At 46.4% G+C, this 26,944-nt stretch overlaps 1 protein-coding gene across 3 annotated transcripts in view; it reads right to left on the bottom strand.

Moving 5' to 3' along the window:
* The window catches only part of RNF17 (ring finger protein 17), a 220,853-nt gene that overhangs the window by 54,253 nt on the left and 139,656 nt on the right, over positions 1 to 26,944 (bottom strand). For all 3 annotated transcript variants that reach the window (XM_038411672.2, XM_038411698.2, XM_043504233.1), the window contains 4 exons: positions 24,957 to 25,075; positions 16,281 to 16,371; positions 7,046 to 7,161; positions 1,519 to 1,826 (listed from right to left, as the gene is read on the bottom strand). In XM_038411672.2, the coding sequence (XP_038267600.1) occupies positions 1,519 to 1,826; positions 7,046 to 7,161; positions 16,281 to 16,371; positions 24,957 to 25,075 (634 nt within the window). The remainder of the gene's footprint in view (positions 1 to 1,518; positions 1,827 to 7,045; positions 7,162 to 16,280; positions 16,372 to 24,956; positions 25,076 to 26,944) is intronic.

The raw sequence follows: 26,944 nt of genomic DNA, 5'->3' as shown, positions 1-26,944 counted from the left end.
ATATAAGGATAAACAGTCCAGGATTCTATCATGTTGGAAAGAAATCTAGGACTGCTTCTTTGTTTATTTGTAGATTCTAACTGATTCCCAAACAGATAGCTTAGAGTTCTCAATGACAAATAAGTCAATACAGTAAACTTCGGAGCTTCCTGACATACAGAGGAACCCCGGGGGAACTGAAGAGCTACAGTTTCCAAAAGCGTTCAGAGTAAATTTTAGGCATGTAAGAAGGCAGCTGAAGAGGGAATATTACAGAAGCAACAACTAATTCTGTAACTATCTCTGAAGTGAAGTGTCTGAAAATAAGGCTTTGTGACTGCATATCATCACTAACAAAACAAGGGGGAAGCTGATATAAATACAACTGTGACACAGCAGCAATGAACAAAAGGAGAAAAAAAGTTCCAGAGGAAGTAGCAATGACATTTTAGAGACTTACTCGACACTAACAGGTTTCCCAAAAAGTCCCTGAATTGTTTTACATACAAGTCATATTAACTATTGCAAAAGAAACAGAATCCTCAAATCTGGTCTGTGGGGAGTGGGAAGAGATGATTATCAATTTTACTTTATTTTATAAAATCGGTATTTCTAATTTTGTAATCTGAAAATATGATCTTTAATAATTGAACAAAAAATCTTTATTAATACTACCAAGTGGTTAATTTTTTTTATAGCAGACAAAGTGTTATCTGGACACTGGGCAGATTAAAATGGATTTTTAATAAGCAATCTACTATATCTATGTATTTCTAATTTATACTATTCATAGATATTAAGGTCAGAAGGGACCATTATGATCATCTAGTCTGGCCTCCTGCACAATGCAGGCCACAGAATCTCACCCACCCAGTCCTGCGATAAACCTCCCACCTATGTCTGAACCACTGAAGTCCTCAAATCATGGTTTAAAGACTTCAAGATGCAGAGAATCCTCCAGAGAATCCGCCATACGAAAGATACTGAGTCAATTAGGCTGGAATTTTCAAAGGCACCTAAAAGAATTAAGCACCTAACTCCTACTGAAAGTCATTGATTTTTGGGCATATAACTACTTAAGGCTGGGATTTGCAAAAAGGCCTAAAACTTTAAGATGTATTTTCACCTGATATTCAAGATGCAGTGTTACAAAGTTCATTTCTTTTCCCAATTGCAGCATGACAGCTACTACTCTACGTCTGTGATAAAGTATGAAGTCCAATAGCACATATAAAGCACTCAGACTGCTGTGAAGTAAAAATCAGAAATGGAAAAGTGTCTTTTGTAGAAGGTGTCATCTTCTGGGTTGTTGGGTTTATTTTGTGTATTTTTTTTTATTTTTTTATTTTTATTTTTTAACACCACAAGGACTTTTAACTTACAGACTACTTTTGCACAGATAACAGATGGTCAAAAGGAACTTGTCACATCCAAAGAATGGCACCTTTAATGACCATGTATGTTCTAGTACTGCGCTCCTAGCTCAGCATTAGCAACTGAACCATAAAAACATGTATTTTTTGCAATTCAAAATCTTACCTAATGATCTGGGCATCATATAAATCGTTCCATCATCTCCAATACAGCTTATTATAGCCTGAAATTCTTTCATATCAGGTATAATTGGAGGTTTATATTCTCCGTCCAATCTTGACTTAAGCACTAGTTTCTTTGACTCATGTTCTGTAGGTTCATTAATAGAAAGAGTAACTTCTTTCTCTGGCACTAAACACTTTGGTGTACATTCAGTTTCTGGAATCAGCTCATTTAAACATGGACTCTCTTGCTTCAAAGGAACTTCAAGAGGTTTCTCAGGATCTGCATCACTTATATCAATTTCACGAGTTCTATCAGATACAACACAAAATATATCAAAAGATGAGAAACTCTGAAGCATGAAAGAGTAAGATTATCTAAAGAAAAAGAAAAATGAGTTTGAAATTATAGCTATTTTAACAAAAAAAGATATCAAAATATACTTACTCCATCAGCATAAGTAACTGCAATGTACATTAGACTGTGATGTTGATAATATGTTCTATCAAATGTAAATTTAAAATGTGAATCGGTCTATAAAGTTTTCAGAAGAGAATGTAAGTTTTCTATTCCTGGGGGAATTCTGCATGAAAAAATTAAAAATTCTGCACATAATATTTTAAAATTCTGCATATTTTGTCAAAAATAACACAATATAATCACACCAGATTCAATTATTTTGCTAATTTATTTCAAAAATACCGGTCCCAAATATGGCTGTAATAATACAGACAATGAAAAAGATTCAGGAAATGTTTTTTTTGACAAACAGAGTCTTTATTAGGCATATTAACAGAGAACTCTGAGCAGGATGGATAAAAATCAATGACTTAAAAAATCCCAGATTTTTATTTAAATTGGATTTTTTTTCATTTAAATCAGATAATTTTAATTAAAATGCATTATAGCTCAAAGATATCTCATCATAGAAAAGGGATTATAAATTTTAATTCTATAGTATGAGAAAATATAATCATGTTTTAATTCTTTACATGTCATATTAGCAGCCTGCCCAACCCTTTTGATTAGGGCACTGCTCCCTTTCGCAACCATTCATGACTTCTTCTTATCTTGCTCCCCTCAGCTCCTGGCTGTCAGAGAGACAGAGACCTAGATCTATTCTGACACTGCCTCTTGCAAGGATAAGGATTATAAATTTTAATTCTATAGTATGAGAAAATATAGTCATGTAATGTTTAACAAAAGTTTTGTAAATGAGTTCCAATAGTTCATGGATTAGGGACCCAATCTTATGGGGTTCCAGGGGCTTCTGTATAGATTTAGGTTAATCTTTCTATCTACCCAATGAGACTCAGTGCTCAGTCTAGAAGATACCATCAGAAACACTTAGTTTTGCAGTTCTCAAACTGTGGATTTGTGTCTCCAGAGAAAACTTGCTTGTTAACAGCAAAAATGTTTTTAAAATAAATAAAATGAATGAATGAATATACATAGAGAGGTGAGAAATAAGAGACCTCAACCCTATTCTCCCTTTACAAATTTGTGTACACAGAGTCACTCCCTTACCTCTCCCTAAAAGTGCAAAGTTTCAAAAAGTTCAATGAATGGAAGATTGTTGGGGGCGGACTAGATCTGGAAAAGCAGAAGTCGTCTGGAGATAAATGTGAGAAGGGAGGGACAGGCATTAGAAGCAAAAGTGAAATTGTTTGAGCAGCATATTCCAGAAGTCTTGAGGTCTTTCTGAGTGTAGCCTTTATTGATTTGAGATCTACCATACCATTCTCTCACTAGAAGGGAAAACCTATAATGGCAGAAGGCCGTAAAAGAGACCCAGTTTGGGAAGATTTTAATGAAGTTCCTCTATCTGTGGGTAAGACAGGCATGCGTGCAAAATGCAAACAGTGCAACAAAGAAATGCAAGGTCTGGTTACCCAAATGAAACAACATTACGAGAAGTTTTCCTTCTCAGGAGGAAGCTGCGTTGAAGATGATGAAAGGAACGTGTCTGAACATGCAGGATCTTCAGGTTGGTAAACTTTTTTATTTCATACTTCTTTCTTAAGGACTGTCTGTTTTCCTTCTGGACTATTCTTGAATTCTCATGTTTGAGCAAAAAAGATACTTGTTACTCTGTGGTACTGTCATTTTAGGTGCTGTTGTGATAAAAAATAAATAGCGGAAATAGGCAGATCTTCCATTTACAATTTCACCTTTAAAGTAGTACCGAATGTCAGTGAAGACAGTGAATAATACTAAATGAGCAGTATGGTAATAATAATTAAATAACTGCATTGACTTATTTTGTTTAGGAGAATCCATCCTTAACATACAGGATTCTGAAGACTATTCACCTTCAAGATCACCATCATCTTCTATAGGTTTCAGAGTAGCAGCCGTGTTAGTCTGTATTCGCAAAAAGAAAAAGGAGTACTTGTGGCACCTTAGAGACTAACAAATTTATTAGAGCATAAGCTTTCATGAGCTACAGCTCACTTCATGCATCCGATGAAGTGAGCTGTAGCTCACGAAAGCTTATGCTCTAATAAATTTGTTAGTCTCTAAGGTGCCACAAGTACTCCTTTTCTTTTTATCATCTTCTATAGTTTCAGAGTTATCTGCCAATGACAGTGTTTCAGTCACATCGTGTATGTCACAGAGCCACAGTATATCACCTGTAGCAAAAAGAAAAAAAAATCATCATCCAAAAACAACCATAGATAAGTTGGTGATAAGAACCAGCAGATTACAATAAGAGGTAATTGATGAAAAAATTATCCGGCTTGTTTATGCAACAACGAACTCTCTTTTCTGTATGATTGAGAACCCACAATTCATTAACATAGTTGAGTCTAACACCAGGATAGTCCTCCCAACAGAGCAGATGTCACAGGCAAATTGCTGGATAAAGTGTATGAAAGAGAAATTGAGCAGTGTGCAAAAGACCTAGAGGGTGAAATTGTTAACCTAAGTCTTGATGGGTGGAACAATGTGCTTGTGTGACAAAAGAAAAAGGGAAATGCACACAGAATACTTACAAGAAGTAGCAGTAAAAGCTATAACAAACTGTGAATAAAAATTTAAATGTCTAGTACGCAGCTTGGTCACAGACAATGCTGCAGATGTATCCAAGATGAGAAGAACTTTAGAAGAGAATGAAGGGAGTCCCAAGCTAACAACATACAGTTGCACTGCTCATTTGATGCACCTCCAAGCCAAAGACTTCAGTGTTCCAGAAATAAAGGCTAATGTTGTTGAAGTTGCAAAATACTTCCGTAACAACCACTTTGTAGCAGCTGCTCTGAAAAAAGTGGGAGGAACCAAGACGTGCAATGGAACTCAGTAGTGCACTGTTTTGAGCACTATATCAAGAACTGGCCTAATCTGATGAACAATACTGTGAAAAAATAGATGGCACTGTCACAGCCAAAGTTCTCAACATTGGGCTTAAGAGAAATGTTGAACACATGCTGAGTACCCTGAAGCCTATTTCTGTAGCCTTGAACAAAATGCAGGGAAATAGCTGTTTTATTTCTGACGCTGTTGAAATTTGGAGTGAGATCTTCAAAAGAGAAATATGCAATGACAGAGTTAAATTACAAGCGTTAAAAAAAATGAATGGGACAAGCACTATCGCCAGCTCATTTTCTTGCAAATATTCTCAATACTCAGTACCAGGGTAAAACCTTAACTGTTGCTGAAGAGGAGGAGTTCACTATGACATGTACGTCCAGCAATCATCCCTCCATAATGCCAACTATAATAAACTTCAGAGCTAAGGGTGAACCATTCAAGAAATATATGTTTACTGATGATGTTTTAAAGAAAGTCACACCAGTGAACTGGTGGAAGTCACTTAAGCACTTGGATTCAGAGACTGTTGAAGTGATAATCTCACTTTTAACAGCAGTAGCTTCTTCTGCTGGTGTAGAAAGAATATTTTCTTCCTTTGGACTAATTCATTCCAAATTGAGAAATTTTGGGGACCTGAAAAAGCAGGAAAGCTTGTTTTTCTTTTCCAGATTATGAACAAACAGGAAAATGAAGGTGAAGACAACTTAGTTAGCTGCAGAAGCCAATATTTTAAGTTTCTCATGTTGACCTGGCTGACAGTCTATTTAATTTTCTTTTTAATATTTCAGTTAACTATTTTAGTTAAAAACAATTTTAACAAAAACAAACCTGATTTAAAAAAAATTGAATGTTTAACTAAATTCAAAAATTCATATGCTTGTTTTGTTAAAATATTATGTTTGCTGTTGAAGAAAAAAAATCCAGAATACATAATGTTGTTGTTTTAGTTAAATAAAACAATTTAAACATCTGTCTGGCGATGTTCTCCTCCTAATACAGCATGGCAAGAAAATCCTCCAAATATTAATGATTAAGCTATTGAACTGGAAATATTTATGAAGTCACTGGGAGGTGAACTATCTGCTTCAATACCTTAGGTAAATGAAATAACCAATCATCCATTTTCTAATGTAGCTAATCTGAAAAGTTTTCAAAATAAATCACTTTAAAAATGCATAGTGTGTACGTTCTAAAAATGAAACCTACACATCTATCTCTGAGTTGTGAAGAATATGTATTAAGGTTATAACAACCAACAAGAATTCACTTTTATATAGAAATCCATGATTAAATAGAGTCTTCCTGAGCAGTGATTTAAATCAAATTCACCCTGAGTAATAATTCATTTAACTACAGTACAGAACCGTATTTCCCACACCACTCAGAAGCAGTACAAAGGCTTGGGGAAGCGAGGGGTAATGGAGGAACTGAGGGAGAAGGAAGTTGGGAACTGCTGGGAAGGAGCCTGGTTGTGAACTTGGAGGGTTGTTGGGTGTGGGTGGGAGAAGTATGGAACAGGCTTTTTTGGAGGGATGGGGAGGGATTGTTAGGGAGCCTCCCTTATGCAGACCCTGATTGACTCCTAGCCTCTCCCACTCAGTCGGGCACGTCTGCACCTGTCCCCACTCCCCCCATCGCCATGGGTCTCTGCAGCCCCACCTCACCATTCCCATGTTCAACGTTGTCATCCCACTAGCTCCTGAGCCCGCACCCCAGTCTGTCCCCCCCACTAGCCATTCTGAATCACAGTCTGTGATCCCCCCAGCAGCACCATGTACCCCACTCTATCCTAACCTGGCTCTGTGGGCAGCGTGCTGTGATGAACTTCTACTCCTGTGGGAATTCTGCAATACTCGGTAAACACAAGAAAATACATCTCTGCCCCAGAAGTGATGCAGTTCTGCCTTTTTCCCACTAGGGGCCGCTGTGGTGCCAGAACAGCTGGCTGCATTAATGCTACTGGATGTTCTGGCACAACAGTGACCTCTGGCGGGCAAAAGGCAGAATGCAGCACTTCTTGGGCAGAAATATTTTCTGTAGAAAAAAATTCTGTGGGACACATGAATTCTGCACATCTCCAGTGGCGTAGAATTCCCCCATGAGTAGTTTTTGTTTTACTTACAAAAGTAACACAAATGCCAGTCTGTATATGTCAACTTTGTAAATAACCTAACGGAGAAGATCTGAAATAATGTAATATGAAAAAGAATATCCATACCTTTTGTTTCTGAAAGCCAGACCCTTTTTCATAAGATATTCAGAAATATCAATAAGCTGTCCTGCTTCATCACTGCAAAAAATTTTCACAGGTAGTGGTTCAGATCCATCATTTTCCTGAGAGGAATTTAAAATATGGAGGTTACTTATTGTAACTGGAAGTTGTTTGAGATCTCGACCCTATCTGTATTCCACACGAAGTAACTATGAGCATCAGCGTCCGGAAATTCTTCACAGCAGCGTCTGTTGACCCGTACATGGTCCGTAGACCTCCTCTGTCTCCCAACTCAGGGTATTAGAGTCAGTGTGGGCCAATGTCTCTCCAGTTCCTCCTTTTACCACAATCCCACAGAATCTGAAGCAGAGGGGATGGAGAACAGGTAGCGGAAAACAGATAGGGATCTCACAATGTGAAGAACTTCCAGTTACAGTAACTAACTTCCATTTTTCCTTCGAATGATAGTCCCTATGTGTATTCCAAATGTGAGTGATTGTCAAGCAGTGCTCAGACTGGCGATGGGAGTGAGAAAGTTGGTAGCAAAGATGTCTCCAATATTGCAAATTTCACCACTGCATCCACAGTTGAGGCATGAACTAAAGCATAGTTCGTTGTGAATGTGTAGATCGGGGTGGGCAAACTTTGTCCTGAAGGCCCTGCCAACTCATCCCTCAGCAGTAGCAGGGGTCCCTGGCTGTGCACTGCCGTGCCCCCCTCCAGAGCACCGAAGATTTAGTCAGGATTATATAATACAACTCATGGACAGGTCACGGGCCGTGAATTTTTGTTTATTGCCTGTGACCTGTCCATGACTTTTACTAAAAATACCCATGACTAAAACGTAACCTTGTCATGACATACGTTCCTGACAACCAGTGGAAGTAGGGGAATGGGAAGAAAGGCATATCTGAGGTCACTCATCTAGGATAGCAGGAGAGCATCGCCTTGGGAACCACGACCCATTGTTCCTCTGGAACAATATAAAGGGAAGGTTCCTGTTCATTTTGGTTGCAAAAAGGTCCCAAAGCGTTGTACTCCTTTGTGTAAATATCTTCCTTATGACTGTGTTGTGAACCTCCCACACGTGGTCTATAGAGAAACTTCTGCTTAGTCATGCCGCAAGGAAGTTGTAAATACTGGGAAGGTAACTGGACTGTATCATGATGTAGTTCCTGATGCATCAGCTCCCGAGTCTGACAGCTCCCAGGCAGAGATAAGATCTTGCTTCTCTCTGTTTGTTTATATAGACCATGGTGGTGATATTGTCTGACATTAACTATATATGGAGTGAACATATCAGCAGAAAAAAGGCCATGCATGCAAGGCAAGCAGCCCTCATTTCCAATAGGTTTACATGTCATTTGGCCTCTTGCGGAGTCCAGGCACCCTGAGCAGCGTGGAAGCCCACATGAGTGCCCACTCCAGAAGAGAGGCATCTGTCACAATGGTGGCTCTGGAGACAAGAGGGCTAAAGGGAACACCCACTACAACTATTTCCAGGTCTGACCACCAAGCAAGGGAGGTGATAACTATGGTGGGAATGGCCACCTTGCAGTTTATATAGTCCTTGTTCAGTTGCTATACTGAGTGGAGCCAAACTTGCAGGCACTGGAAGTCAAGCCTAGAGAAAGATGTCCAACCGGTGGATATGGCCTAGCAGTGAAAGGCATCTGTGCACTGTGGTTCTTGGTCTGCAGGTAATGCGTGAAATCAGGTTGCTCATTGTGCAAAACCTGTCTATGGTGAAGAATGCAGTCACAGACACTGAGTCCAGCATTGCGCCTATACAATTTATTGTCTTTGTGGATGATAAAATGTACTTTTCTAAGGGAAGGGGAGGGGGGGCAGGAGAGAGAAACTCTTTAGAGTATCCCTGATGGATAATCTCCAAAACCCAACTCTCTCTAGCAATCCTCCTCCAGATGTGGACAAAGAGAAGAGGTGGGTCGCATCAGTGGTGGTACACAGGTCTCAACCAATATGTCAAAAATGGCTCTTGGCTGGGGGTAAGTAGGGGCAGTGGCAGTAGAGGGGGCCGAGAAGCAAGGCCTCTGAACCCTCTGGCATTTGCAAGTATGGTCGGCTGGGAGCTGAGAATAAGGTGTATGAGGAGGGAGTGACCCTGGTCTATAAGATTGCCTCTGGTCTTTCCTCATGAGGCCTGGAGTATAAATCCCCAGGGAATGCAGAGTCACTCAAATCCTTTAATGAATGCAAGGACTTGTCCATTATTTCATTAAAGAGATATGACTCATCAAAGGGGATGTCCTGGATGGTGTTCTGGACCTTCCTAGGAAACCCTGACAATTGCAGCCAAGAGTCCCTCCTCATGATCAAGCCTGTGGCCAGACTTCTGGAAGCTCTATCTGCTGAATCTACTCTGGCCTGGAGAGCTACTTTTGCCACCATCTTTCCCTCAACTAAAAGGGACTGAGAAATTGGGCTCCGTCCCCTGTGGGAAGCTTGTCTATGAAGTCCTCAAGTCTGGAATAGTTATTAAAATTGTATTTGACTAAGAGACCTTCCCAGGAGATCCAGTCTCTGAGAGCCTTTATCTGTTGGGGTGGCCATTTGATATAGTTGCCTGTGCCATCAGTGAATTGGGGGCAGGGTGGGAAAACAAAAAATCACTTCCCTCAGCTGCAACAAAATCTCTCTTCTTGGGTCTCTTTGGGGTAGGGGCACAGAATCCTGGGAATATGCCATCCATCCCACCCTGGCTAGTTCTAGTATGGCCTCATTGATTGGGAGGGCCACCTTATTTTGTCCTTGAGGTTGCAGGATATCCAAGTGTTGGGTGGTCCTAGACCTCCTCTAGAGCAGAGGCTCTCAAACTGGGGGGGGGCACAGAATGTATTCTGGGCGGGGGGGGGAAATGAGTAGCTTTACAAAAAAAAAAAAATCTTACTGTGCATATTTTACCCACAGCGCTGAATAGGAATCTACTTAAATCACGGAGAAATCACACATTTTTCACAGATTGGTTAGGGCCTAAAGAGCAAATTTCATGGATGTGTTCATACAGTTGAATATTCTAGGTCACCCTTACTTCTGCACTGCTGCTGGCAGCAGCGATGCCTTCAGAGCTGGGTGCCAAGCCAGCAGCCACCACTCTCGGCTCTGCCTTCAGAGTTCCGGCTGTCAGTTGCTGGGGAGCATCCAGCGTTATCTGAAGCTGCAATAACTATCTTAATTCCTTTCTTATCTACCTACTTAAGCAAAACAGCTTTTTCTTCTCTAGTTTACATCAAAAACAATGATCACATCTTCAGGTAGAAAGGGATCTCCAGATAGCTCTCTCGAGCATCAAACCCAAGATCGAATAGCTCTGTTCCAAAGAACAGGTGCACCCATCACACCAGTAACAGTGTGATGCCAGTAAGCAGTTTCTTACTTAAAATTTACATTACTATATACTTAAATGGCTCTGTTTGAATAAATGCCTTACTGTTTTTAATATTTAGTGAGAGTTGCATGTTGCTTTTTTTAAATTAGTATATGTATTTGTGCGGGGGCATAAACTACTACAGGCACGAAAAAGGTGGGCACGCAATCAAATAAGTTTGAGAACCATTGGTCCAGTGGAGTTTGTAAGTCATTGACAATTCTTTGCAATAGCTCCTGAAACTGCCGATGGTCATGCGGCAGAGATGGCAAGGAAGGAGTGACCACTTCATCTGAGAATGATGAAGAAATGCCTATCAGAACTGTTGGTACCTCTGGCTCCAAGAGCTGTAGCTCACGAAAGCTTATGCTCTAATAAATTTGTTAGTCTCTAAGGTGCCACAAGTACTCCTTTTCTTTTTGCGAATACAGACTAACACGGCTGCTACTCTGAAACTCTTCCTCCTTGTACACCAACAGATCTGGTTGGCAGAAGGGATAGGAGCATCACAACTCTCAAGAAGGACCTGGATGCCTGCCATAAGGATCCTACTGACTCCAATGAGACCAGACTCATATGAGTCCGAAAACTGCTCCATCAGTAGGAGTGGGGATGTTGGTACTGGAGCACTCCTACCAGATGGGATGTCCTGGGATACCAATGTAGACACCTCCTCCAGAGTAATAAAATTCCTCAGAAGAACTAGGCCAGAGAGAAGTGGAGACTGGATAAAGGAGGGAGGAATATATCCTCCAGTGGTAAGTAAGTCTCCATATGCCATTATGTCTGAGGGTTTCAGGCTGTCAACCCAGATGGATTGGGTGCATCTACAGCAGCTGGATGGTCTTCACATGAACAAGGTAGTACCAAAGATGGGCCTGGACCAGCTCTCGTAGGTTGAACTGGCTAATGTCTGTCCTTATGTTTTGGTACCAAACGTGATTGATGAACTGGCAGATCTTTCTTTCTACGTGCTTTGTCCTCCAACTTGGAGGTCTTTAGCAGAACTGGTTTGTTAGGTTCTGATCATCTCACTCAATCTGTACAGGCTTGGGGAGAAAGCAAGTCTCTTATGCACAGTCCTTGATGGGGTAGGGGGAGGGTTGTCTGTCTTTATACCTATCAGATTACTCTCTACTCTCATGGGAAGTTCTGGATGACAAATCCTTGGTCTTAGGTACTGGAGACTCCGCTCCCAAGCACATGTTTGGAAGGGCTCTGCTGGTTAGCTGAAGCCAATGTACAGGGGATCTACCGGGCCCAAATCAGAGAGGGGCTTTATGGCTTTCTCAGGCGAAGCTCCTGGAGTTCTTGAGTTCTGGGTGAGAAAGAGCAACTGCACTTTGCAGAGATATGCATTTCACCCAGACAGTAGAGGCAGCGCTGACATTAATCATTGATGGAGAAATAGGGAGGGCAAGAGATGCAATTCTTGAATCCTGGGGCTGTGGGCATTGTCCTTGAGTCAGGGAGGGTTCCTCAGTCAGGGAGAAAGAAAACTCTCTATACTAACAATACTATAAACTTTAACTCTTAAGCTAAGAAATATAACTATTTACCAATGTCTTTACAGGTTGTACAAAGAGTTGAAGGAGGACACAATTCTGACCCAGGATGCCCGGTGGTAAGGAGGAACTGGAGAGGCATCGACCTGCACTGACTCTCATACCCTCGATTGGGAGCACAAGGAGATCTATGGCTCAAGTGCAGACAAACTGACAGCGCTCTGAAGAATTTCCGGACTCAGGTTCATGGCACACATGCGTACCCTATGTGTGTAATACACATAGGGACCATCACTGGAATAAGAATGTTTGCTATGCAACACACATCCAATTCAAATCTTTTATTTTCTTAAATACTTCCTTTTTTCAGTTTTAACTCTTTACATGTCATATTAGCAGCCTGCCCAACCCTTTTGATTAGGGCACTGCTCCCTTTCGCAACCATTCATGACTTCTTTGTATCTTGCTCCCCTCAGCTCCTGGCTGTCAGAGAGACAGAGACCTAGATCCATTCTGACACTGCCTCTTGCAGTGCTGTCATCTCTTAGGGAGGCCACCCATACTCTCCACCAGGGCTCAGACCAGGGTGTGGATGTTGGATTTCCCCTCTCCCATTCCTGCTGCTTCCAATCCCTCCTTTTTCTCCCCTTCCCTCCTCTTTTGAGCAGCACTGAATCGGACTCTCCTTCCTTCCCCCCTGCCCCCACTCCATGTTGCTGTCATCTACCAACCATTCAAGTAGTTCCCATTAGTCTTCCCCTCAGATTTTGAATCCTGGCTCTCTCTCCACCCCTGCTCCCACTATCATCCTTGGTCATTTCAACTTCCATATTGACGATCCATCTGAGGCCTTGGCTGCATGTTTCTTTGCCCACACTACTTCTTTCGACCTGCAGCCCTGATTCAACTGACTGACTCATGAAAACAGCCATTCACTTGACTTGGTCTTCACCAATCACTGCTTTTTCTCTCTCTGAGCCTTCTGTTGCTGAGTTCCCCCTCTCTAATCATCACTTGGTCTCTATCAGCACACCCATCAGCCCCCCTCCCCAAAGGCCTGTCACTAGGCCTTTCCATGATGCAGCACTGATGACTTCTTGTCAACACTCAGCCCTCTCCTTCCTTTCTTCCCTGGATATGGGTTGCTGATTCCCTCCATTGCTCATGATACTGTACTGTTGACTCATTAGCTTCCTCCCATCCTGGCTAACTCCCAGCCCAGTACACTATCAACACTGCTTCTACTCCTGTTCTCATGCTGTAGAGCATCTCTGGTGGAAATCCTAAGACCCTGCTGACTTCTTCAGTTACATATTTGTTCTCTCCTTTTTCAGTTCTGCTGTCCTCCTAGCTAAACAATTCTACTTCTCCAATTTAATTGATTCCCATGCCCACAATCCCAGACATATTTTTACCACCTTTGACTCATCCTCAACATTCTCTCCCCCCAGTTCTCTGTCTGCACAGGATCATACCATTTTTTTCTGAGAGAAAAATGACAGAATACACTGATCTTCCCCCTTCTCAACCCTCTCTTTCTCCTCAGTCAGACACGAATTTCTCTTCAGCTCTCTTCCTTTAACCCCTCTACTTGCCCCAGTGACCCCATCCCACCTCCTGATCTCCCTCATGCTCATTTTCATCCCTTACTCTTCTCCTTACTCTCGCACTCTCCTCTGGCTCTTTTCCCTCACAGGAGAAACATATTTTAGTCTCTCCCATCTTAAATAAAAATCCTTAACAACACCTACGACTCCAACTACTACCCCATCTACCTTTCAGCACTAAGCTCATTGAATGTGCTGTTTATAATTGCTGTCTGGAGTTCCTCTCTTCTGATTCCATCCTAGACCCTTTCCAGTCCAGCTTCCACTTCCTGTACTCAAATGAAACTGATCTTACAATCTCTAATGACCTCTTCTTAGCAAAATCTCAGAACCAGTATTTCATCCTCATTCTCCATGACCTGTCAGCTGTTTTCACCACAGTTGACCAGGTACCTCTTCTTGAAATCTTTTCCTCCCTTGGCTTCCATCACTGTCCTCTCCTGGCTTTCCTATTACCTCTTTAATCATTCCTTCAGCCTGGCCTTTGGATGATCCTTCTCCTTTCCCTAACAAACTTTTTGTGGTTGTTTCACAGGGCTCTATACTTGGTCTCTTTCTATTTTTCCACTACACATTATGTTTTGATAATTTCCTCTACAAACCAATTTACCACCTCTACATTGACAGCTCACAGCCCTACTTCTCTATTCCAGACCGGTCTCCTTGGCCTGTCTCTGACATCTCAAGCTCAACATGACTAAAACCAGAGCTCTTAATCTTTTTCCTCACAGCCTCCCTGCTACTTCCTTTCTTGATCACTGCTTGTCACTCAGATAACCAACCTGGGTGTCATCTTCAAGTTGGACCTCACTATAGGTCTCCATATCCAGGCTATGTATCTAACTCTTGCAGATTCTTTCTGAACATCTCCTCTTAGAAAAGGCCTTTCCTTTCCAACACACCCACACAGCGAAAACTCTTGTTCAGGCTCTCAGACTCTTGTATCTTGATTATTGCAACATCCTTTTTTCTGGGCCTGACAAATGCAAACTTGCCCCACTCGTATCCATTCAAAATGATGCTGCAAAGATCATTTTCTTAGCCTTTTGCTTTGACCATGTTACCCTCCTCTTTGCATCAGTCCACTGGTTCCTTCTCTATCATATCACATAAGCTACTTGTCTTCACTTCCAAGGCCCTTCTTGACCCATCCACACTCTACCCATCATCTCTCATTCAGTAACCAAAGATCAACTTCCAACTCCAATTAGCCCATAATGCTAGTTATCAATGCCCACTTGTTACATTTTCAAACAAGCACCTTTTTCCCATGCTGCCCCTCACTCTTGGGAGGAACTCCCCATGACCATCCACAAAGCCACCTCATTGTTTTCCTTCAAATCACTCCCTAAAACTCTTTTCCTGAAATACGTACAAAATATTTTACAACTGTTCGGTTGCTGGTGTGCTGAGGCTACTTACTATCATTCTTCCCAATATTATCTCATTTTTTCCTTATACTCTCCAATCTGTCTGTACCCACCTGCTGTCTCTCATCTCAGACTTAGATTATAAACTCTTTGGGACAGGGACTGTCTTTTTGTTCTGCCTGTACAGTGCTTAGAACTATGGGATCCAGGGCTCCAAGGCACTATAGTAATATAAATACTGCTATTCCTAACAACAACAAATAAAATATATTCTTGGCCTCTGTTGCTACCTGGGCTTTCCAAAGCAGTCAATGATCCTACAACATGATCTTCAAGTTTTGAACCTAAGCCAAGTAAACTCACTCAACAGACGGCTGATGAAATGTTTACTGTCTAATCTGGTTGCTTCCACAACCAACAAGTATAATCTTTGTTTTAATTTCATAAATGACTATACAACCTAGTGCTCTTCAATAGACTCTCTCTAAGTCAGACACTGGGAAAGCTGATCAACAGTTGTGTTGAAAACTGTATTTCATTCACATTCTAAACGAACTACAACCCACAGCACCTCACTAGCTCTGCATTAAACTTGTATATATGATGGGCAGGAGGGGTTACAGAGTAGAACCCCGCCTTTCTCCATAGCAAAGATTACTTGGATAGACTATCAGATATCCATTACTACTCTCTGGTTTCTCTCAGAAGAAGAACTATACAAGGGAAACTCTGTCTATCATGTCTGCATCTGCAGATGTATCAGTGATCTCAAAGCCTTAAACAAAAAGTAACCCAAAATATTTGCATTGCATCTACAGCTAGTAAGGGTCAAGCACCAACATAATATCCGTGCCATATTCAGGTCTAAAACCTTCTGTTAAGTGTAAAGGAAATTTGAAACTCAAAATATTGCTACAGTGTCCTTGCTACAATTTGATAATAGTCTTTACTAAAATGGGATAGGGCCATAATTGTTGAGACTGTCAGCTTCAAGAAAACTTTATACCATTGCTAAGGAGCTAATACACCCTTAAGAGAACTAGATATTTTGCATTCCCAGATATATGTATTAACGATCAACAATAGACCAAACATATCCCAGTTTGACTAAATGATCTAGAAAGGACAGATTCAAACTTCAAGATGTGTCCTGAAATAGAAACTTCAGTGAGCAACAATGAACAAAACTCAAGTAGAAATGACAGCACATTTGTCTCCACCGGGTATGTTTCTGCAATCAGAGACTGATAATCTGTGCAAATTTCAACTAGCATGTTTGATTAGTGAAAATGTGATATGTTTAAGTAATTAAAAAGGGGCAAGCAAGCCTGGGCAGGAATGTTATGTATATTTCTTATTTTGATTAAAGACCTGTATGATGATGTTTGCTACAGCTCCAGTGAGGTAATAGGAGATACAATCACAAGCTGTTGCTGTCCACTGCTTGCTCCCACCAGCTGGTCTAAAATGGAACAAATGAAAATTCGTTTTAGTGAAACAGAGAATATGGTTTTAATAAAGATTGTAAAAGGTTGCATATAAAAAAAACGATCCACCAGCAAGACTAAAAACTAACAAACCGCCCTTTCTAAGAAAAAAAAGTATCCCAAATAAAAAGGAAGAGAAACAATAGTACCTGCTGCTCCTCGATCAAAAATCATTGTTAAGATTTTAAAGAGAAATACTGAAGTAGATTAAGATGGTCTCAAAAATATAGAGAGACCCCGCAATATTTTATTAGGAAATGCACTTCAGAAATCAGTTAAAAGTCAGCTATATTAATTGTGACGGGGCAAGGCCAGATGGCTATGGAAGAATAGTCTTACTGGGATCCGGGAAGTGGGCGGAAGAAGCCCGTCCACTGCTAAAGGATCCGCCCCACTCTAAAAGGGAGACCAAAAGGACCTAGATGCTCAAAAAATTCCGGGGGACAACTAATAAAATAACAGGGATAGGAGTGCAATCAAAGGGTCAAATAAAGGGAATCGGACGGGGACACTGAGCAGAGAACCCCGGACAGCGCCCACTGCTCCTCAAAAGCGTCAAGGGAGTCAGAGGACGCTGCCCAGAAGAACTCTGCCCGGATACGTGAACGGACCGAGGATCGGAAATAGGCCCCACAGTCACAGAAGACTCCATTGGCCAACCTCCTCACTCTGGTTTTGTAGATGGCCATTTTAGCTAGGGCCAGGAGGAGGTTGACCAGGAGATCCCGGGACTTTGTGGGGCCACGGATAGGGAGTGTATAAATGAGAAGGTGCGGGGAGAAGTGCAACCAAAAACGTAATAAAATATTGGTGAGGAGCCGGAATAGGGGCTGCAGCCTGGCACACTCCAGGTAGACATGTGCCAGGGTATCCCTCACGCCGCAAAAGGGGCAGGTGTCTGGGATTGAAGTAAACTGTGCCAAGTACATGTCCGTGCTCACGGCTCCGTGAAGGAGCCGCCAACTGACATCCCCGGCGGGCCTTGGGACTAAGGTGGAATAAAGGCTGGCCCACCGGGGCTCTTCACCCTCCAAAGGTGGCAGGAGGTCCCGCCATTTTGTATCGGGGCGGGACACGAGGGTGTGGGCGTGAAGGGTGTGGAACACGAGCGTGTAGAGATGTTTTCTTGGCGCGGTTTGAAAACAGACCGGCTGCATCTCGTGCAGCCGGCTTCTAGTGAAGGGATCGGTTGGGTCCATGGGGCAGGGGTCCAATTAAAAGGTCCGGCGGGCCTGGGGTAGTGGGTGGGCGGGGCGTGCCCTCGTGCAGGACCCGGTCGAGATAAACCCGAGCAGTGGGCGGCAAAGCGGCCTTCACCTCCTGAAGTATGCGTCAGGGAGTACAAGGTCTGGAAAGCCCCATGCGCTGAGCGAAGGTTAGGGGATCCAACCAGTCTCCCTGGTCATAGTCCAGGAGGTCTCCGACTCTTGTGACCTCTGCCAGGACCAAACTCTGGCGCACCGAGCGGGACTCCGCCACCTGCAAACGGAGCTGGGGGTTGTGCAGCAGGGGCTCCGCGAGGAGATCTGCCCCCTCGGTGGCCGCCACAGACCTACTCGTTGTAAAGAGTTTCCAGGTCCGGAGAAGGTCCTGGTAGAAGACCGGCAACCCGGAGAGGTCTCGCGGAAGACCTCTCGGATGGAGATAAAGGAGTTGCCGGTCGTATCGGAGACGTCGGAAGCGGCGCAGGAAGGCGTACGCCAGTATGCTCCACGCCAGACTACCTGCACCATAAAGGAGCCTCTGCAGGGTCTGGAGGCGGAAGACATGGACCTGAGTAAGCAGACATTTGAGGCCCTGCCCTCCCTCCTCCACAGGTAGATGGAGAACCTCTGCAGGGACCCAGTGCAGTCCTGACCAAAAGAACTCCAGAATCGATGTCCGCAGGTTGGTCAGGAAAGCCGGGGCCGGGACCAGGGTGTTGAGCCGGTACCAGACCATGGACAGGACTAGTTGATTAAGCACTAACGCTCTCCCTCGAAGGGAGAGGCACCGGAGTAGTCCTGAACATTTCCGGAGTCGTTCTATCACCCCGCCCTCTAAATTCTGCCAGTTCTCCGGCGGAGAGGGATGCGTGGCAGAAAGGTAAACGCCCAGATAGAGCAGCGGACCTGTGCTCCACCGGATGGCCTGAAGCGCGGGTGGGAGGGACTCGCCTGGCGCCAGTCCCCTACCACCAAGGCAGAGCTCTTGACCCAGTTGACCCGTGCAGAGGAGGCTGCTGAATAGATGGCCTGGCAAGCCTCCACTCGCACCAAGTCGCCCGGGTCCTGGACCATGAGGAGCACGTCATCAGCGTACGCCGACAGGACCAGCCGCAGCTCCGGCTCCCTCAGCACCAACCCTGTCAACCTTCTTCGGAGGAGATAGAGGAAGGACTCGATCGCCAGAGCGTACAGCTGGCCTGAGAGGGGGCACCCCTGCCGTACTCCTCGCCCGAAGTTGACCGGTTCGGTCAGGGTCCAGTTGAGCCTTACCAGACCCTCTGCGGAAGCGTACAGCACCCGGAGAAAGTTCACAAACCTGGGTCCGAAGCCAAACGCCTGCAGAGTGCTCAGGAGATACCCGTGATCCATCCTGTCGAACGCCTTCTCCTGATCTAAGGACAGGAGGGCGAACGACAGACCATCCCTACACCCAAGTTCCAAAAGGTCCCGGACCAGATATAGGTTGTCGAAGATGCTGCGGCCCGGGACGGTGTAGGTCTGGTCTGGGTGGACCACGTCCGCCAGCACGGACCGTAGCCTCAGGGAGATGACTTTTGCCACGATTTTGTAGTCCGTGCTGAGGAGCGAGACGGGACGCCAATTTCGTAAATCGCGGAGGTCCCCCTTCTTCGGCAATAAGGCCAGCACGGCTCGCCTGCACGAAAGAGGGAGGACCCCGCTCTGCAAAGACTCGGCCCAGACGGTGACTAGGACTGGGCCCAGGACGTCCCAGAACACGCAGTAGAACTACACGGTCAGCCCGTCCATGCCCGGAGATTTATTGGTGGGCATGCGACGGAGGACTTCCGAGAACTCGGCCAGAGTGAGGGGCAGCTCTAGCCGGTCTCGGTCGCCCACGCTGACCGTCGGGAGCTCCTCCCACAGCACTCTGCAAGCGTTAGGATCGGTTGGCTCCGGGGAGAATAGGCTTGCGTAGAAGGCTCTCGCCCTCTCGCACATCTCCACCAGATCCGTGAAGGGGGTGCCATCTTCTGCCAGTAGGCAGATGATATGTTTCTTAGCCCCCCTCTTTTTTTCCAGGGCGTAGAAGAAGCGGGAGCCGCAATCCATCTCCCGAAGGAGACGGATGCGGGATCGAACAAAGGCACCCCGGGCCCGATGGTCCTCGAGGGTCCGGAGCTCCTCCCGCTTCTCCCGGCACTCTCCACAGAGGGGTGGATCCTCGGGGCTGGCGGCCAAACGCCTCTCCAGCTCTAAGACCTCCCGTTCCAACTGCTCTATCGATGAATCCCTCCGTCGGCTGGCGCCCCGGGTGTAGTCACGGCAGAAGAGCCGGGCGCGCACCTTACCTACGTCCCACCACCGCCATGCCGAGGGAAAGGCACGCCGCTGCCCTCGCCAGGCCAGCCAGAACTCCCGGAAGGACGCCACGAAGCCCGCATCCTCCAGCAAGCTGTTGTTAAAATGCCAATAGGCCGACCCCGGCCTCTCCGCACAGAGGGAGGCTGTCACGGTGGCTATGTGATGGTCAGAAAATGGGGCCGGCCGGATGCTGGAGGAGTGGGCTCGTGTAAGATGAAAGTGTGATAAATAAACGCGGTCCAACCGGGAGTGGCGCGACCGATGGGCCTCCACCCGGACAAAGGTGAACGTGGAAGTGTCATCTGGGTGGCGGTCGCGCCAGACGTCCACCAGGGAGTGGTGTTCGACTATCTCCTGGAGGACGGCGACGGCGGCCGGGCTCTGCTCGGTTCCCGAGCGGTCGCGTTCCTCAAGGGTGATGTTAAAGTCCCCTCCCAGGACCAGGCACTCCTGAGGATCCAAGGTGCCGAGGAAGGCGGATGCCTGCTGATAGAATTGCAGCCGCTCCGGGCTCACTGCTGGGGCATAGATGTTGACGAGGTTGACTACGAGCCCTTCCATGCGGACCCGCAGGTGCAGCAGGCGACCCGGCACAGCCTCGGCGACCCCCAGCACCTCGGGCCGTAGTTCGGGGGAGAACAGGGTCGCCACTCCACCTGTATGAACTGTGAGGTGGCTAAAGTAGACCCTGTCCCCCCAATCCAGCCGCCAGCTGTCTTTGGCGGTCGGATCCGTATGGGTCTCCTGCAGGAAAACCACAGAGTACCTCCCCTCTCGAAGGAAGGCGAGCACCTGGGACCTGCGGAGACCCATCCTACAGCCACGGGTGTTCAATGTTGCGATGGTAAAGAGTGCCATGAGGAAGGCTGGGGGGGGGATCCTCGCCGGCAGGGATGCTCGTGGCTCCCGGCGGGCCACGCAGCAGTCCGTGACCCACCCCGTAGGTGAGTAAGGAGTCACGGAAGTGGCGGACCCGCTGGTAGGCCGCGGCGCCCTGTCTCCCGGTCCTTTTCCCCTCCCCCATGAGGGCCCTTGCGGCCCGGAGGATTTGATTAAAGTCCCCTCATCGCTGGAGGGCAAGCTGGACTTGGTTGCGGGAGCCACGGACGTCTTCTAGGAACTCCCGCAACTCCTCTCGCAGCGCATGGGGGGCTGGGCTTATGGTCTGGTTGCTCACCGATGGGGCCCTTGGTACAGCCCCCTGGCCCAGCGAGATGGGCAGACAGGGTGCGGATCCCCGACGGGGCTCTTGATGGGTTGACCTGAATGCTGGGGCGATAGGGGGCGGCGGAGGGAGGATAGCAGCCCCTGGTGGGTCGGGACGGGCAAACACAAAGGCCATTCCCTGGGAGTCATCTGTTGGAAAGGGGAAGGAGACAGTCCCAGGGGTGGCAATAATATCTCGGGAGGTGGGCGGGATAAGGGCAGGGGCAGAGGTGAGAGTCTGGGTCGGGAGAGGGCTCTCACTGATGCCGGGCGCAAGCTCTCTGGTGGATTTGGTAGCCACGGCATCAGGAGGTGGACTTTCTTCTGTAGGGTCCTCTCCCGGGAAGGGGGTCGAATACTCCTCACCAGCGAGGGATGCCCCTGGTGGCTCAGGTTCCAGCCGCGTGGCACTGGCCGTCGCCTCAGAGCGGGGTGCCCTCTGCAGCCGGGTTGATGGAGGAGTCCAGGGGCTCCTCGGAAGTGGGAGCAGAAGCAACGGTTACGGGGAGGGAGTATGGGGAAAAGGGGGCTGGAATGAAGTCGCCCAGATCGAGGCCCGCTGGCATAGGATCGTCCTCCCCCTGGGTGATCGGGGTCAGACCCAGGGCCTCGATCTCCTCAAATATAGATGGGAAATTGTTTTCCGCTACCCCGGGATTCTCCCCGCCGGCACCTGACGCGACGGTTACTTCGGGGCACACTGGGGTTTCAGATGGTGCCTCGGGGGTCTTGGAGGGGAGGGATTCCCGTGGAGGGGAGATACCGCCTCCCATTGCTGCCACATCTTCCCCAGCCGGCTCTAGTGGATGGAACACACCCGTGGGTAGAGCGGAAGGCTCGGCATCAGTGCCCGCCTTCCTGGTCTTCCGGGGGGCCTCCGCATCAGATGGGAGGAGCGGAGCTCGAGCCTTCCGCTTGCCCCGCTTCCCCTGGACTAGGGCCCAGCCCTCCATGGCATCATCCGGGGGCTGGCTAGCAGGGGTTGTGTCAGGGGGCAAAGGCGATGGCTCAGGGACTCGAGGGGGTAACGGTGGGGCAGCACAAGGGAGGGAAGATTCCCCTTGGGGCAGGCCCTCTCCCCAAGCTTGGCGGTGTCCCTGCCGCACCCTCCTCCACAAGCCCCGCCAGATTGCAAGCAGCGGGGGCGGGGTTCTCCCGCTCGTCTGGGCATAGTGGGGGAGGTGCCCCTTGGGCCTGAGCGGGAGCAATGGTGGACTGTGAAGGAGGAGGGGCGGTTTCAGGTGCCGGGCAGCCAGGGGCGTCGGCGATGACGGGGCCAGTGCCCTGCCGGGACTCGGGGTCCAGGGTGCCCCTGGCTGGACGGGGGGCAATCAGGGGTTAGAGGTCAGTCACCGACACAAGGTGGAATTCCGGCTCCTCTTGGTGCACTATGGGGGGGATTCAACAACATTGAAGGTGCAGTGAAGAGGGTTGCAACTGAAATGGGGAGTTGCACAAGCGCATGGGAGGGGCATGGGCACACGGAGCGAGGGGCTAAGCGGTCTGGGGGTAGAACAGGGAAACCAAGGGGCTAGCTTCAGAGGCTGGGGCGGGGCAAACAAACAAAGGCTGCAGAAGGAAATGAGCGGGGCAGGCAAACAAACTGAAGCTAGTAAGGGGGGCTGGAGCAAAAGAGGAGGCAAAGTAAGTGGCAAATGGGGCAGGTAGTAAAGGGCAAAGCTGGGGGGTAGGCAGTCTGGGGGGGGCACATGTGCCCATGTGCACTTGCACAAGTCTTTTTTAGCTGGCTGCTGCTTCTGGCCCAAAGGGTGGAAATAGGGCGTGGCAAGCCAAGCAAGCAGCTGAGTCCAGAGGCAGGAGCTGAGGCAGATGGTATACAGCCAGTGGGGGTGGTGGAGGGGGCAGCGGTGGTAGTAATAGTGGTGGGGGTTGGGGGGGACACACAGATGGATCAGGGGGCAGCTCCACGCCACACCCCCTGTGTTCCTACAAACACAGTCAAAACCCCCACCGCAAGAGCACAGTTTGAAAATTACTCAGTCTTAGGGCCCCCTCCACGGTGGTCTGCCAAGTCTCTAGGTGCTGCCCCACTGGCAGATGATCCTCTTCTTCTCCTCCTCGGGCTTCAGCAGCTCCAGGCAGCGGCCTCTGCAGCAGCAGCAGCTCCAGGAACTCCAGGTGGTCGTCCAGGCAGGCAGAATGGACCCCTCTCAGGTGGTGGTGCTGGTGGTGGTATCCACAACAGCAGTGGCTGGGGTCCCTCACTCCTCCTCTCTGGGGAGTGGGCTAGCAGCCCCCTCCCCACCCCAGGGCTGCAGTTGGAGCAGTAGCAGCACCCAAGAGTGGGGGGGTCCAGCAGCCAAGTAGCAGAGAATGGGGGTTGTCTAGCCCAGCCAGGGGAGCAGCTGGAGCAGCAGGGAGAGCTTAGGGCCTAGCAGGAGGAGTAGCAGCTTCCCACCTCCCTCCAAGCTAGAAGGCTATGGGAGAGTCGTGGGAGGGAGAGAGAGATTCGCTCCAGGCTAAACAAATCCCTGGTACCAGGATCAGTGAAATGGCAGCTGCTCCAGGTCAATTAAGACACCTGGGGCTAATTAAGAACTTTCCAGAAGGCAGGGAGAAGGCTAGGTTGATTGGGACACCTGTAGCCAATCAGGGGCTGGCTGAAACTAGTTAAAAGCCTCCCAGTCAGTCAGGTGGGACTGCATGTCAGGAGCTCTGGGAAGAAGTTGCGCTGTTGGAGAGGCTGAGTAGTACACACCATATCAGGCACAAGGAAGGAGGCCCTGAGGTAAGGGTTAAGTGGAGCTTGAGGAAGCGAGGGCTGCTGTGGGGGAAGTAGCCCAGGGAATTGTACATGACGTGTTTCAAAAAGGTCAGCTACCATAGCTGATACAATTAGGGTCCCTGGGCTGGAGCCTGGAATAGAAGGTGGGCCCGGGCTCCCCCCCCCCACATTTGCCCCGTTTAATCGCTGAGACTGGGCGACAACAGAGACTGTGCAAGGAAGGATAACTTCTCCTCACCTCCCTCGCTGGCTTATAATGTAAATGGCTCACTAGACTGTGACCCTTGTCTCTAGAGAAAGAAGGGTTACATGGAGGGTCACAGTGTGCCTCTGAGGCTAGTGAAATCTGCCAGGAAACGCGGGACCCACGGAGGCAAGGACAGAGCTTTGTCACATAATGGAAGATTGGATTTTCCCTCCTTTTTACAGGACACATTAGCTGAGATGTTTCAGAGTAGCAGCCGTGTTAGTCTGTATTCGCAAAAAGAAAAGCAGTACTTGTGGCACCTTAGAGACTAACAAATTTATTAGAGCATAAGCTTTCGTGCATCCGATGAAGTGAGCTGTAGCTCACGAAAGCTTATACTCTAATAAATTTGTCAGTCTCTAAGGTGCCACAAGTACTGCTTTTCTATTAGCTGAGATGTATCTGATGGTTCCACTCTCACTCCAGAGGTGTTATAGCTTACTTACTTGGTAACAGATGTTTGGCCTTCTCTGCCAATTCCTATAGCCTACAAGAAGGAAGAATCCTTCTGTCCCCCATCAACAGACCAGGAAAGAAAAGTCAAAATCCTCCCCTTGTATTTCCAAAAGATCCAGTTACTAAGTTGCCTAGGAAGACCAAACTTAAGTACAGACAAGAAGCAAGCCAGAGGAGCCATGAAAACAAAGCATCTGTTCCCCCTGCCCAGTCCTGCAGTATGTAACTTAGTCCAAAACAAAGAACCTTTCCATCCACATCACAGTTTATGCTTTACTTGTATATGATCTGACATTAAAAAAATACTTCATTAAAAATTACAATGGCCTTCCCACTATCTTAAAGCATTATTCTAATATACAAGGAATAAATTACCTTATATCTACCAGGGAGCACTCCAATGCTAGTGTCTCAATTAGCTTCAGCTTTTCATCAAGTTTTCTTAAACAGGCGATGTTCACTATTTCTTTTGCACCAAAATCATACAGCACTACCTGTGAAAGATAAAAGATCTGAAAAAAGTTCTGAAAAAAAAGATGAAATTCAACATAAAAAGGATATATCCTCTTCTAAAACAAATAAACCATATGTAAACACCTTTAAAATCCCTCCTGGCCAGAGAAAAACCCTTTCACCTGTAAAGGGTTAAGAAGCTAGGATAACCTCGCTGGCACCTGACCAAAATGACCAATGAGGAGACAATATACTTTCAAAGCTGGGGGGCGGGGAGGGGAGGAAGAGAGAAACAAAGGCTCTCTCTGGTCTGTTTGATGTTTTTGCCAGGAACAGAAAAGGAATGGAGTCTTAGAACTTAGTAAGTAATCTAGCTAGATATGCATTAGATTTGGTTTTGTTTAAATGGCTGATGAATATACATTCCATTCAGCATTTTTCTGTTTTTGTGTCTTTTTGTAACTTAAGGTTTTGCCTAGAGGGAATCTCTATATTTTGAATCTGATTACTCTGTAAGGTATTTACCATCCTGATTTTACAGAGATGATTCTTTTACTTTTTTTTTCTTCAATTAAAATTCTTCTTTTAAGAACCTGATTGCTTTTTCATTGTTCTTAAGATCCAAGTGTTTTGGGTCTGTGTTCACTTATGCAAATTGGTGAGGATTTTTATCAAGCCTTCCCCAGGAAAGAGGGTGTAGGGTTTGGGAGGATTTTGGTGGGGGGAAAGACGTTTCCAAGCGGGCTCTTTCCCTGTTATATATCTGTTAGACGCTGGGTGATGGCAGCAATAAAGTCCAAGGGCAAAGGTAAAATAGTTTGTACCTTGGGGAAGTTTTAACCTAAGCTGGTAAAAATAAGCTTGGGGGTTTTCATGCAGGTCCCCAATTCTGTAACCTAGAGTTCAGAGTAGGGAAAGAACTTTGACACCATCTATACAATAAATGTAAATAAATGACAAGGAGTTTAAATTCGTAAGTGAACAAAAGTCAGAAAGGAAATCCAGACAATGGTTTTAAGAGAATATAAAGTATTTTCAAATATGAGGATGGGATGCATATGTAAGCTAAGAGGTGTGCTGGTCAAGAAATATTTTGTTTAAATGTTTTTAGTTCCATCACATGTAATTTGCTCCACACTAGACTTGTGCTTCCCCAAATGTCCATTTTCTGACGATGCTCTGAAGTCTCTACATTCATCAGACCATCATAAATGCCGGACCATTATTTTCAAGGAGAGTTCCCATCTACTCAGGTTTTACTGGAGATCTGACTGGCCTGATCCTCAAGTTTTTAAGGTTAGCTCTGTTTCCCTCCATCCCCATTGAAGAGGCTGGCCTGGGCCACTGAATGCAGCAACTCCTGTATTGCAGGTCTGTTATACTATCAACAGAGTCAGTGATCTGACTGCCAATGATCAATACTCATCTTTCACTGCCTTATCTTAGGTCTTGTGTACAATTAAGTTTTGCCACTTTAATTATGCTGGTATAGTTAAAGTGGCTAGTTCCCTACCCCAGCACAGATGCAATTATATTGGTATTAATTATTCTAGTTTGGGAAGTGCCTATCAGCCTCCCTTACATCAGAGTAACTGTGTCTACACTACGGCTTTTACCAGGAAAGCTATGTTAGCAGAAAATTACACCCCTAATAACTCAGTGTAGACCAACCCTTAAAGTGATACGAGTGTGATGAAACAAGCATCAATACAGAATCACAGAAGATTAGGGTTGACCTCAGAAGGTCATCTAGTCCAACCCTCTGCTCAAAGCAGGACCAACACCAACTAAATCATCCCAGCCAGGGCTTTGTCAAGTCAGGCCTTAAAAACCTTTAAGGATGGAGATTCCATCACCTCCCTAGATAACCCATTCCAGTGCTTCCCCACCCTCCTAATGAAATACTGTTT

Source organism: Dermochelys coriacea, chromosome 1, assembly GCF_009764565.3.
Source record: "Dermochelys coriacea isolate rDerCor1 chromosome 1, rDerCor1.pri.v4, whole genome shotgun sequence".
NCBI lineage: Eukaryota > Metazoa > Chordata > Testudines > Dermochelyidae > Dermochelys > Dermochelys coriacea.
This window is presented reverse-complemented; position numbering and strand designations above follow the sequence as displayed.